The sequence below is a fragment of the Coccinella septempunctata genome, chromosome 4 (genome assembly GCF_907165205.1).
Source record: "Coccinella septempunctata chromosome 4, icCocSept1.1, whole genome shotgun sequence".
Taxonomy (NCBI): Eukaryota; Metazoa; Arthropoda; class Insecta; order Coleoptera; family Coccinellidae; genus Coccinella; species Coccinella septempunctata.
In genome coordinates, this window is record NC_058192.1 from 308,475 (window position 1) to 322,794 (window position 14,320).

Here is a 14,320-nt window from a genome sequence, read left to right on the forward strand (position 1 = left end):
ATGTCAACTTTTGACTTGACTGGAAGTGAAGAATAAACAGTTGACATTGGTCATTCATGTATTGTTTCTAATATTTTCTTATCGTATTATTTGCTCCCTTGTTAAATTTAATTATTAGTACTCGAGACGAAGTTTTAGTTTTAAATTAATCGGTGAACTGACCCGGAAGGCCCGATTCGATAACTATTCGAGTGTGGTTATTATTTGAAAAACTGTGTTTTGTCTCTTATCTTTCAATTTCTCCAACCTGAGTCTTGGTTGAATGCTCACTAAAGTTGACAGTAAGAACCCTATATGGTAGTATCAAGGATTTCAAGCAGGTGTTTCGTCCCAGGCTTCAAATAGCATTTGTGAATATTGTGTTTTTTCTAGTAATATGTAATAACGAGTGAAATGTACGCTTCCTTAATTTTTGAGATTACTGAAAAAGTTTAGGATATGGCATCTACCAATAAGAGATCATGGAAACTCCGTAAGTTCACTTGCCGTGAAAGGATTTTTTTGTTCATATAAGCTAATTATAGTTACCATCTTTTTCGCATTCCCATTCATCAAAACAATCTCTAGTTCAAGTAGTTCCTGGAAGGTTCAGGACAATAGGAATCACTGGATGTTTCGAGTCTTTTTTGATTCAGATGATCCTTATTATGGAATGTTTTCAAGGCATTTGTTTTGCAAGATTCCCATATTTCAAATTTATTGTTTATGATTCTAAAATTTAGAATTGAGGTCCTATTTGTTATCATTTGCGAAGGGAAAATTCACGTTTCAGTATACAAATTAATCATACCTTGAGAAATGTTTATATGATAGTTAACGAAAATACTCATGACCCTGAACATTCAACATTGATTTCAAAAGAACAAATTTCTTATGGAGAACAAAAATACCGAAATGAGATCCCCTGATCTTCCTGAAGAATTAAAAAATCTTGAAACTGATTGAAAAAAAACCTTTTGAAATTTAAACATTCTCATCATATTGGTTTCAGTGAAAGAACATCGAATGGCGATTTTGCGTTGAAACTGTTCAAGAAACTGACTTTAGTCAGTTAAGTCGCAATTTTTAATAAGCTGAGGAATAGATCATATAGCGATGGTTGCAGCATCCTATGACTTCTATACAGCATTGAATTATAAAAGGACTAGGTACAACTATTACATTTTTGTCATCCATTTTCAGAGGATTTTACCGCCCACGACTCGAACGTGAACTGCGTCTCTTTGGGACACAAGTCGGGCAGGGTCTTGGTGACTGGAGGCGACGACAAGAAGGTGAACCTATGGGCAGTGGGCAAGAGTACCTGTTTCATGAGCCTGAGCGGCCACACTACCCCGGTCGAATGCGTCCAATTCAACCATCTCGAAGAACAAGTTTGCGCCGGTTCCACGGCCGGCACCCTTAAAGTGTGGGATCTGGAGGCCGCCAAGCTCCTAAGGACCATGACGGGGCACAAGTACGCCATCAAGACCATAGATTTTCACCCGTACAGCGACTATCTCGCCTCCGGCAGCGCCGACAGCACCATAAAGATGTGGGACAGCAGAAAAAAAGGTACGGTAGGAAAACAACGAGATGTTTCACTCTGAATCTATTGTCCACAAAATCTAACCAAGAAAATTTGCGTCCTCAAAGTTGGTTTCAATTCTCTATGTCATCCATAGAGGAGCCAAACATTCTCTATGTGATCCATAGAGTAGTCATTTGGACCCATAGACATAGAGACTATGTCTCTATGTCTATGTCTCTATGTCTATGTTTGGACCGATTGGCTGTCAATGTCCTTGAGTTTAACCCCCATAAGTGCCGTTTCCCTTTGGTTAGTCAGATTCACCGACAACTCACGAGTTACTCTCTCTTTCAAGGCTGCATCCTGACCTACGACGAGCACAAGGCTACGGTGAACAGCCTGAAATTCAGCCCGGACGGCAACTGGATAGCGTCAGGAGGCGATGACGCCTCCGTCAAGATATGGGACCTGCGAGTCGGCAGGGTGATCAAGGAGTTCGACGAGCACGCCGCTCCCGTCACCTGCGTCCAGTACCATCCCAACGAGTTCCTGCTCGCGAGCGGCGGCAAGGACAGGTCGGTGCAGATCTACGACCTCGAGAACTTCACGGTGGTGTCGAGCGAGTCTGACGCGGGTTCCGTGAGGTGCCTGTGCTTCCATCCGGACGGCGAGTGCCTTTTCGCCGGTCAATCTGACTATATGAAGGTTCTGGGATGGGAACCCACGCGAGTGCACGACACGTTGTTCGTCGATTGGGGCAGGGTGAGCGATCTCTCGTCCGCGCAGAATCAGCTGGTAAGTTTTTTTTATTTTTCATTAAAAGAAAAAAAATGTCATTAACCCCGACCAGATCTATGACCATACGTCTATGGTTCAAATTATAAAATTATTGGATTCTATGATTCGAACAAGTTTAGGTTTACCCACCCCTGGCTGAACCACAGATTTTCCTAGGTTCCATCTATGATGTTAGGTTCTTTTTGTCAAAGTTTCTCTGGTTCAAGTTGGCAAATTCTTCTTCTGTGGACCTCTTGAGAACATAGAAATATAATATTGACTACTTTTGAATCGTCCAACATGTTTATTCATTAAATTTGTGATACAACAACTCCAAAAGTCTACTAACATGATGATGCTCATCACGAAACAGTTGTACTAGAAGGAAAGAACCTAATAATAGTTGGGAGTTCACAATCGGTCGTTTCCTCCAGATGAACGATTGGCGCAACAGTGCAGGATGCATATTTATCATATCTGGTACATAAGCGGGATACTTTCACTTGTGATTATGTTTGTTTATGTAAAATATACCACCGCGAGTGGATACGTTTGTGCACTTACGATAGTGCAATATTTATAATTATTGTCCAGGCAGTTATACGTAATTGTGTTAAAATTTCTTCGCGTGTGGCCTGTGACGTAAACTGCATGGGGCAATGAACATGATATGTACACGTAGAAGGAAGTTGGACGTTGGGAGATTCTCTTGTTTACTTTTCCCAACAGGTTTTCGATGAAAATATTGTATCCTGAAGCTGAATAATCTAGAGAAAAAGTCGCTAAAGTTATCTCGAAAGATAATAGCTCCATTTACGGTGTACATTGTAGTCCATTTGAACGAACAAGACAAATGCGTTATTTTCATGTTTCGAGTGTAACCTAACCTAAAAAAGAATGCAAGCTCGAAAGATATACTATAAAGGAAAAAACCTCTTTAGAAACAACATGCCCAACTGATAACGAAAGAAAACAGCGATACATTAGGACGTTCAATCGAGCAAGACAAATGCGTTACAGATCTCGATTTCATAAAACGTCGATGACCGAATTCGACCCTTGAACTTCCTTGAACCGCGGGGTAGATCGATACAAATCAAATTTTCCATCGGGGGTTGTTTACGGCAGTTCTTATCCGGTATAGGTTAACAACATGATGACTAACAATCTCTGAAATGAAATGACTAATGGTGGTCGTTTTGTTATGTGACCTTTGGGGATGAGAATTTTCGGCAATGTATGGTCGGGTTGTTGTGGCAACGAAGGCAACGAACTCGAAAAATGTGCGTTTCACGCTTCCGGGTTCATCCTCAGAATTGTGTCGACGAAAATGAAATAGAAAGGTCAGGCCGACCGGAAACAATCCTTTTATCTGTCATTATACTAATATAGGACGAACCATTTGATAGGTACTCGTAATTTAGGGGGAATATGGAAATTATGGCACCTCTTGAGTTCTCATTCTCATGAGTTTAGGCTTTTTCTCGGAAGTTTCAATATTCTGACTATTATATATTGCTACCTCGAGTAGTTTTGAAGTATTGAAAGTCGCGTTTTTCTCAGGTAAATCTCGACTCTGACCCTTTCGTATTGTGGTTGATAACTACCATATGCAGATTGTAGGTATTCCAGCCTCTGATTCATCGAGGTGAATTTCCGGTTGCAAACTGCTGCTACCATAGGTACATTTCCATAGCTGTTATTATCGATGAGGCTTGACCGTATTATCGCCCGTACAGATTTAATCGACCTATCTCTATTACGCCCATCCACAAATTGTTTTCGTTCTATTTACCTTCGAATTATGCGCGGAGGTCTTCGATTCAAGTGAAAATCTATTCGATCTCCAGCTTTATTCACTAGTGATTTGTTTTGAGATTATTTTTAGCAAAAGGGGAAGTCCAATTCCATTAACCATATTTACAAGACTAGCAGTCAAGATGTTCCACCTTTTCGGACCGATTTTCCATGAAAAACCTCGGAAAAACCCGAGAAAAAACCATAATGAAATGAATTTCATAATTACTGAGGCCAAAAACTCTACCCATCACTACGGATGATTCGAATCGGTATTACCCACCCCTGTCTATGGTCGTTGCCAACCCTTGGAACATAGATACTTGCATATATGTACCAAGTTGCTGACTTGCTGATAATTTTGTCGAATTAATTAATGAATACGCTGAAAAAGATCAACCTATTATTCAAATGTCGCTAGAAAAATGAAAGAAGTAGTGATGTACAATACCCATTTTGAATCAAAGGCAATTGGTTGTGTGAAATTTGCAATGTTTCTCTTATCATTAAAAAAATGTTGATTTCTCAATGTCGCATATTTATATGAAATGCGATTGAGATTATGTGAGAAATATAACTGATTGAATTGGCCCCCTGACACTTTCTCCTGTTTCGAAATTAAGCAGATAAACATAACAAAATCGTTTTCTACCTATTCGTCTTCATCATCATTAGCATTTAATTGGGAAAAATTAATGAAATTATCTCGAATTTGCCAGATGAAATCTCTAATCGGTGTCCATCCAAGTGGCTAAACTTTCAATCCTAATCAGATGCTTGGAACTTAAAATAGCACCTTTACATACCACCTGGAGTGCGTGTCGCGTTTGGGATTCATTTTTTTTACCTACAAAAATAGAACGGAAGGATTCTTTGTGTAATTGATTGGTACGTTTAATAGCGCTGAAAGTTTGTATTTATAGAACATACCTACAGATAAGAGAGGTTCTTTCGTTGGACAATTCTGTCCTGAATGACTCCTGAACTGTTGTTTAAGTTTAATTCGATGTGAATAAGATGTCTGATACATCTCTCTTGTAGGATAATAACACTTATTTATATGGTACCAGAAGGAACAATAGAATAAATGATAATATCCATTGAAGAACGAAATGCTGGATCGAGATGTGAATCGTGGAAAATTCATGTTGCTCAAATCCAAATTGCGTGTAATAAAACAGAATGTTGTCGATTCGTAACAGCTCTTGGAAGTTGTTTATTTCTGAGCGGAAAAAATGTAAATATGAAATCGAAGAAATCCTATGATGATCTGGTGAAAACGGTGTCAGGATAGACCACTTTTTCTCGTTCAAATAGCCTGAAGGTCGTTCAAACAAACACCTACCCGCGAAATCGTTCCGTTAATTGATTGAACCCGAGACGGTTCGTTTTCAGATCAGCGAAAGCTGATGTCTTTTGTAACGAGCCCTCGATAAATTTGTTCTCAAAGAGGGTGTTTATTTTTCTGTGCTCAAACGTAGCGCTTAGCTACATTCGTACTTATCTGTCATATGGCTCAAGCTAAGCGTTACGTTTGGGCACAGAACTTAACAAGTGCCATAGAATATTTTTCAACGCTCAATTTTTCATAGAAGAAACTTCGAAGTAAAGACCCTGAACAGTGTTTGATCCATACGTCTATGGTTTGATCTCAAATTCTGACATCGAGTGGCATTATTCAGTATCAAATATGGTTGGTTATACGAGATCATTTCCTACTATCCGATGAAGCTTGCTTGTATTGAATTCGCAAGAAATAAATCTAGCGTAAAGTATAATTATGACCATCTTGGGAACTAGAAGTTTTTCAGTTGTCCCCAATGCATGAATGATTTTCACAATCGTGGTTCATCTAAAACTATTCTTGGAATCGATTCACGTTATGGTAACCTTCATATTGTAATGGATTCATTCTTTGATGAATTCTTAACCATCGTTATTTTTTGCCTTTTTTTTTTTTCGGGCAACAGGTAAAAAATTACTTGATGAAGTAAGTGAATTATTTATTTTCTCGTTTTTTCTATTGTTCATTCAAGTCATGCGAATAGAATTAGTGGTTTAAGTAACTACAGTCGTCATAGATCTTCGAACTTTGACAAGCTTCCAATCAATTGTTAAAAATATATTCTCAATCTCAAGCTAACTATCATCCAGTCTTTCCCAAATAACTCGGCATGGCTATTTTATCTTTCAAAAGTAGCACTAGACCGAATTTATAAGCTGCATGAATTGATATATCCTAGTTTCTCCTTTATTCCACGCCACACGCAATATCATTTCGTCGACCGGCATAGGAAAACAGATTAACCTCCTTGAAGTGAATATAATTTCAGCCCTAAAAACGTCTGAGGTTCTCGGCCAATACCTGGTTTTTTCCCATTAAATTACGTGATTCCACAATATTACTCTGACGTGTTTCCGTCGTTTTTCACTATACAATTTCTCGAAACCTTTCGTTGTAAAACAAGTCTTGAATTATAAGTTTATCTCCATCGTTCTCGGAATAAATTATGATTAATAGTTTGTATGCCTGTCGGAATTAGTTTGCATAAACGTATGCAATGCCGAGTTTTATCAGGGTTATTTCGAATGTTTTAACGATACAGTTTTAGGAGGTTTCCGTTTTGTTGTAACCTTCTGTTACTGTTTTTTAATCGAGGTGGAATTCAAAATGAGATTTGTATGGTATTGAGCTTGAATCGAAAATTCTTCGAATCTCACGAAAATTGAAATATCCGTCAATCGAATAACATTTGCAGCCGTTTCTTATTTTCTTTTTTGCAGATAGGGGCGTCTTTCCACCTGACCAACGTTCAGATCTACGTGGTCGACCTGAAGAAGGTGAAACCTCTGGCCAAGACCACAGAGGCGGTGACCAGTCCGTTCACGCCGAACACGAGCGGCAGGAGGAGTTTTTCGAAAGCCGAAAGACCGGTGGCTCTGAAGACCAAGTCGTTATCGAAGACGATAGAGGAGAGCACGTCGGGGACCGACCCAGAGGAAGACACGTCCGCCAACATCACGAATCTGAGCGATTACGAGGAGATTTTCAAGGGTAGATCGCGTAAGTTGCGTTCTGTGGTCCATTGAGGTTATAATTCACCCCGCGCCTCAATCAAATCCGAAATGGAACCTCACAAGAATTCGGTTTATTTGAACTAGTGAGCTACGAGACTTTTTTCGATCGATTCGCCTGAAAAAATTATAGGAATTCATAAATGAACGAATGACAGAAATTCATAGAATGAAAATCACTGAGATATCAGACAGATATCTATGATCATAGAGAATTTTGATAATCGGTGTCAATTCAACGGAAGTGGGGTTCGCGTCGATCATAGAGCGAGGTGGGTTACATCGATTCGACGCGTAGAAATCTACTCTCCAACCATAGAGCGGAGAATAATGCGTCCAGGATTCGAAGTGTCAAAAAAAAATGAACAATTTTGCCATTTCTTGAATAATACTGATGGAAAATAGTTTCATTCGATAAATTTATGAATATGTATGTTATGATCGTGTTAGAGTGCAAGGAAACAATCAAAAATCCATCAACGGCATCGCAGACCGCTATAATGATATTTCTCGCATTTTCGCCACAAATTCCCGTTGCTCTTGGAAAGGAACCGTAGAGTCTCGTTAACGGTAGTCAACCTGAGCCGATTAATCCAGAGTCGATTCCCATGCACATTACACAACAATTCGAAAGAATAAACCGCCTCCGTTTTCCGAATTGTGAGAACGCCGTTTCATTGTGTCATTTTTTGGCCGAATTTCGCCCGTCTCTGTTGCGTGTTTCGGCCTTGTTGCGTGAGAGATCTGGACGATGATTGGAGTCACTCGCCTACTTATACATTTCGGTTTCGGAATGGTGTCGACGAAAATTTAATATTCGCTCTGTTTTACCCGTAGAAAATTTCTTCATCGATCGGTGGCCGAAGTGGTCAGTTAGGAATCAAGGAGTTGAGAAATCACGGAATAATCAGTCATTTTCGATACTATATGGCGTTTTTCTTTTCCAAATCTCAATACCCCTTGCTCAGATGTATCAGTAGCGTCACCCATTGGTTCACAGAAAAGAAATCTAGCTGAAGTTCCTTGAGCTGTCATGATTCATTCAGAATTTTCGATGTTACGATCACAGAACAATTTTTTCTGAGAGGTTATCTTTCAAATTTTAGGATATTCCATTTTTAATTTGTCTCAATACCGAAAATAGTTGAAGGTACTATAATTCTACAATTTACGAGAAGATACGGTTATAAAAAATGGGATGATTAAAATCCGTGTTATGGATGTGTTGCTTCGAATCCTGAAATCGATATGGGCAGTAAGCGCATTAGGTTATCAGATTTCGGGTGTCCAATTCGTCCCCAATCTCGTTTGTATATTGGTATTATCGAAGCGTTTCACAAGATAAATTGCTGTCATATCAAAAATTCGCCTTCAAGTAGGCCATAGAGTTTAAAAGGTTAATATTCTGTGCTTGAACGTGGCATTATTTTTTTAACATTCTGTGGATATTCTTCAAATGTCAAAAAACTACCACGTCAGCGAGAATCTGTTTTTATATTGAGAATTACGTTATGGGTTGTGAAAATATGAATAAATACTATGATTACACTAGCTAAGCGCCAGGTTTGACTACGATCTTCAAAATTACAGAGCTCACTTGTGGACGAATTTTTTGGACGCTTGTAACTTGAAGATTTTTCTTCGGAATCGCATTATCTAACTCGATAACATGGTCTGTAACATTTCCTTTTCTTTCCAGTTGTTCGGACTCCGCCGCCTGTACATTCGCCCCCGGAACATGATTATTCAGGTGTGTAATTAAGTTACATAACACGTTTTTATCACGACTAAAACATTTCCATCATTCAAGTAGCGAGACTATCTGCGATCATCGCCGATCAACGGTTATGGTTACGCTAATTTTTTCCTGATGCACTTGTTCGACTTCTTGAACCTATTCGAAAGTCGAAACTCGTAAATCGAAGGGTGTTGGGTTATTCATGAGGTGGACCAATTGATTTTCCCTTATAATCTACTCTTAATACTGATTGATAACAAGCAATAGTTAATTCTTTCATTTCCGAAATTCATTCTTCACATAAATCGGCTAAAAATTTATCTCGAATAACCAACGTCATTCATCTGTCATATTAAACCATAGACTTAAATAATGTTATCTGCTTTTATCATATATCTTTCTATGACGCATAATCAGAGAGTAGATGTTCTTTCTGTCAGATTTTCTTTAGACGTTCAGGCATGTTGCGTGGAATCTTATAATATTTTCATTTAGGATTGAAAAATAGACATCACTAACTTTTTATCATTATTATTCGAATTAGTCTCCTTTCAAACTCGATCAAATTCGTTTCCAGATCCGACCCAGCCCCAAAAATTAGTGATGATGGATAGTTTCGAGGCCTTATCCCTGGACAACTCCATCAACAACTACCGCAACACCCACATACCCACGCAGTATTCCCGATCGAAATCGAACCTCGAACAGATCTACGACAATAACAAAGCGGCCAAAGGGCAAGAGGAGCGCGAGAACTTCCTGCCCAACATAAACAAGACGAATCTACACGTGCCGAAAAAGAAGATTACGGGTATCAACAGACAGTCGAGCTGTCAGGACGAGAGAGTGGCGCCGAAGAATAACTTCAACATCAGGCAGAGCCTGTCCGACGCCAACATCACCAAGAACAACAATCAGAAGACCGTCAAGGTTCCGGATGGGTTCGCCACAAGGAACAACAACCAGATCCCTCCGAGGAATCTGTCTCGTAAGGGCTCCTTCTCGAGGACCAGGGAGGCCGTACCGGCCATCAAGATCGGGCGATCGGTACCCGCGGAAAGCGAGAACATCTCTATGCTGAGTAGTAGGACGTCCGATATTTACATCCCGTCGAAATTATTGCCCGACGAACCCGTAAGGCAGACTGAATACATCCCGGGAGCCCTGGATAAACCTGTCGGGTTGAATATAGACGATTTTCTTCCAGTGAGTACCTTTTTTAAGGAGTGGTTAGGATTGAGCTAGAATCCTCTTTGAAATATACCCGTATCCACGACCTTTATGCGTTAAAATCCATTAGAATCGTAAAAAACTTACGCCTATGTCTGTGCTGTTCCCGAACTGTCATTTCGAAAGCATTACTTGAAGTTAGGCAACCTCCGGCCATAGACATATATCTATGCCTCCGGCTAACAAGAGTTTTTACTCTCTGGTTCAATCAAAGAGGAGTCAATGTTCTAAAGACGTCTATGGTCACCAAATAATTTGTGTTCTGTGCATAGACATATAATCAGTCTCTATGTCTATGGTTCTGTGATGGTCACAACCATGGAAAACACAACTTGGAGCGTCTAGAACATAGACCTATTAAACACATATATGTCTATGGTCTAGAAGCGGGCTTTGAGATATGAAATGTTGAATAATAATAAAATGGCTATATTTCTTCCAGAAAAATCATCCGAGGCTGGGTTTCCCTAATCAAATGACAGATATATCTGAAGCGGAACTTTTAAAAGATATAATGAGTGGACACGAACCTATGATATCTGTGATAGCCAGTAGACAAAGAAGTCTTAATTTAGTAGCGAACGAATTTAAGAATAAAGACATCAAAGCGGCGTTAGAAATGGCCGTCGCCATGGGTGATTTACACGTCTTAGTGGATATTTTAGGAGTTTTCAATGATAGATAGTGAGTATCGTTGAATATCTGCACATCATTCGTGTATTAATCAAATTGTTATCATTATTTTCAGCTCAATATGGAGTTTAGATTTATGCGTATGCATTCTACCGAAGGTCGAAGAGCTCCTGTTGAGCAAGTACGAACCGTGAGTAACCCCAAAATTCGTTACGATTCAACCCCTTCAATAAATCCCGTTTTCCAGATACATCCTGACCGGCCTCAACACGCTCAAGCTGATCCTGAGGCATTTCGGCCCCGTGATCAAGAGCAACGTCCAATCGCCGGCCGGCAGTTTCGGCGTGGACATACCGCGCGAGGAACGTTACCGGAAATCGATCAAGTGCCACGAGGTCCTGCTCAGCCTCCGATCGCTGATCGCGAAGAAACAGAGCGCGCCCGGAAACGTGGGGGCCGCCTTCAAAGAGGTCAACTCGCTGATGCAGATCATGTTCGATTGACGCGCGCCGAACGCGGGAGGAGGCGCGAAAACGAACGGTGGTGCGATCATCTGACGAAAAAGGAGGACCCTCGGTAGCATATCGAACTTTCTGATCAAGATATAGGACCGGCGGCCACGAATTTCGAGTGTGCGTATGTTGTGATAACGCTAGATATTTTTTTTTTTGGTGTCGTCGATGAAACTGGCGCGGAATGGAAAAATATCGAGTGATTGTGAAAAAAACGAGACAAAATTAACCTTTTATACCAATTATTGAATACTCGTGTATAATGCAGGGTGATTCACAGGCTATCAGACGTTTATGGAAAACTAATCACAATTTTGTGTTGAAAATGTGCACATTGGTGTTTTCGGCAATAAACCTCCTTCCTAGAGTATTTCCAGACTTCTGCGAAGATATACCGGATGTGAGAAGATTCATTGACGAAAACCCCAACAAATTTTCAGCACAAAATGGGGCATCGCCCTGAATCATCCTGTATATCGGTAAAAAGAAATACTGATTGAACTCGATACGACAAACAGCTCAACCAAAAGATTGTCCGATCAATGTTTTGCGACAAATACTGTCATGGAGAAAAAAGCAAAAATATTCACGACATTTCGACAAATTTTCATCTGGAAGTTGCTGGCCCCCCGAAAACGATGAAAATCCATCTGAGTATCGATTTAAATTCGATCGGAACCCACAAAAAGTGTATTTATACCGAGTCCTCTCCACCGTTTTTCATTATGACGAATGATGTTGATGCAGAGACTATTTGACACTAACTAATATTAATTATTTTTATATGTATCGATCCAGTATGTCGCTAAGAGGAGAGGCTCTTTCTGTCCGAGGAAACGAGTATTATGTCTGATAAATTTCTTTCCCGATTTCAGATTGATGTTGAATAACAAGGCTGTGCATATTTTACTGCTGAACTATTTTAAAACATGCTGTTCCGTTTGAAAACAGGGTTTGGGAGAATGAGCGAATACTTTCTTCGAAGTTCCTTCACATCGGACTGCTTAAAGGTAACCCGAAACACTTGTCGCGATTTTTTTTATTCCTATTAGTGAAGAGTATTTCCTTCGGATCAATCCACAACTTCAACTTCCAATTCCGGAACTATAAAAAAATAATGCCGTTTCGAAGGGATACAATGATGAAAATTTTTATTTATTTGTTTCCATTACGCATGGAAGGTGGAGTGTTGTTGAATTCACTAGCTCGAGACTGATTTATGATGGAAGGAAATTATTTTGTACGAATTGACAAACCCGAATTTCCGAGGAATACTTCTCGAGTATTCCAAGCATATCAAAGGAAAAATTGTAACTTTGGGAAGAACATTTAACAGGATCTTCTGAAGATATCTCTGAATATGTAAATATGTATAGACTTATCATTTCAATTTTTTTATTTCTAGATCAGTAAAGTTCCAAATCCGTCCCTAATTCATAAGATCGAGAATTACAAAGTAGTTTAAAGTGTTATAACAGTCCCTAGTCTGTACGACAAAAATTACACTCCTTTTCTTCCCATGTTCAGAAAACTAGAAATAATTGATTCAACTATATTTTGAACAATTGAGTTATGTCCTGAAACGAACTTCGCATCCAGTCTGAGTGGAAGATAGTGTGATGGAATGTTAACTGAAGATTTCGTTACTCAACATTTTTTCAAAACTACAACGTTATTATTCCTCTTTCTGTAATAAGAAAATTCGCAGTTAACGTTCACAATTTGGGCTGAATAGATTTAACGAAAACTATTTTTCTTTAAATACTAATCAGAAAATGTGAAGCTACTGTAAATCTACTATTGTTGAAATTTATTGAACCTCTATACTTTTCAATATAAAATATGTTTATGCCAATTTCAATGAATATTTTTAAGATTGATGTCCATTTCTTGACAAAAATATCTCTTATTTAATGTTGTGTTCATACAAAAAAATATCGAGAGAGTGGTTTTTACTAACGAAATGTTCACATGACCAAGAAGTTATTAAAAATCTACCAGTGCCATATCAGGATATTCATTGAGAAAATCGAATTATAAAGATAAAACCGGGACTCCACAATTTATGTAATATATTGGAAATACTAACAATACTTCCAATATTTTTAGAATTCTTTTTTTGTATTTTTTTTTATTGAGGAAGGGCTTTGGAAGTACATAATGTCAACATAATATGATTTCTTGCCTTAATTTATTTCAATGTTGTGCCATTCTTTTCATCATCATCATCAAAAGTTTCACTTCTCAACATTGATCAGCAGATAACTATTTATTGAATTTTTATCGTGTATTAAATTTGTAATATACTAGTATTGTAATAATATTTATAATAAAAGAACCAATAACAAAAAAAATGGTAATCCAAATCTATATTTTGCCAGGTATCCCGTAATGTTGGCAAATGATGATCGACACGATTGCTTGTCTGAATATTGTCCAAAATTCCAATAGAAAACCTCTTGGTTCAAAAATATTCAGACTGAAGACACGAAACCAGAAAAGTTCTACCAGGCTTCAATATTTATTTGAATTCCTATGAGGTCATAATAACTAGACACAATAAAATTTGAAAGAACATCTTTCAATTAGCCGGTTTTGCAGGAGGCCATGCCCACTGGGTGGCTGGAGGTTTCTGAACGAGGGGGGACCATGGATTCCAAGTGATCATTTTTCTAGCAAGTATCAACTCATTTTCAGCTTGAACAATCAATTCTTCAACTTGACCACAACCGATTTGTTTTTCAATATCAGCTACGTTCGGCGTATTCTTCACGATATTCGACCTGTGGTTTACAATATCTTCAGTATACTTCCTATAGGCAGCATCTTGAGGCATCTTCGTTAAAGCATTTAAGATTTTCGAATAAAGGACACCCAACACATGATGGGGATTTTGCGACACTTTCAGTCCGGTAAGACCCGTAGTTTTTTTCAAAATATTCGCCATAATCTAACGTTTAGATTTTTTTACGTAATGATAATAAAATGGATTATAACCTTGAAAATTCAAAAGTGTCAGATTCACAGAACATCAAATGTCAGAGTCAG

At 38.7% G+C, this 14,320-nt stretch overlaps 2 protein-coding genes across 3 annotated transcripts; one reads left to right on the top strand and one right to left on the bottom strand.

Annotated features, from left to right (window-relative positions):
* The first annotated feature begins 10 nt into the window (after positions 1-10).
* Positions 11-13,632, top strand: LOC123310844 (katanin p80 WD40 repeat-containing subunit B1). 2 transcript variants are annotated; one of them, XM_044894522.1, is made up of 9 exons: positions 11-472; positions 1,183-1,554; positions 1,866-2,305; positions 6,869-7,148; positions 8,859-8,909; positions 9,475-10,103; positions 10,570-10,811; positions 10,876-10,950; positions 11,008-13,632. In XM_044894522.1, exons 1-9 carry the CDS (start codon positions 439-441, stop codon positions 11,261-11,263), a joined length of 2,379 nt encoding a protein of 792 aa, XP_044750457.1. In that variant the 5' UTR covers positions 11-438; the 3' UTR covers positions 11,264-13,632. The 2 variants fall into 2 exon arrangements, with proteins under 2 accessions (XP_044750457.1, XP_044750458.1); XM_044894523.1 differs by lacking the exon at positions 8,859-8,909.
* Positions 13,633-13,774: 142 nt separating this feature from the next.
* Positions 13,775-14,290, bottom strand: LOC123310845 (NADH dehydrogenase [ubiquinone] 1 alpha subcomplex subunit 5). The gene has a single exon (XM_044894524.1). It carries the CDS (start codon positions 14,217-14,219, stop codon positions 13,854-13,856), a length of 366 nt encoding a protein of 121 aa, XP_044750459.1. The 5' UTR covers positions 14,220-14,290; the 3' UTR covers positions 13,775-13,853.
* Positions 14,291-14,320: the final 30 nt, after the last annotated feature.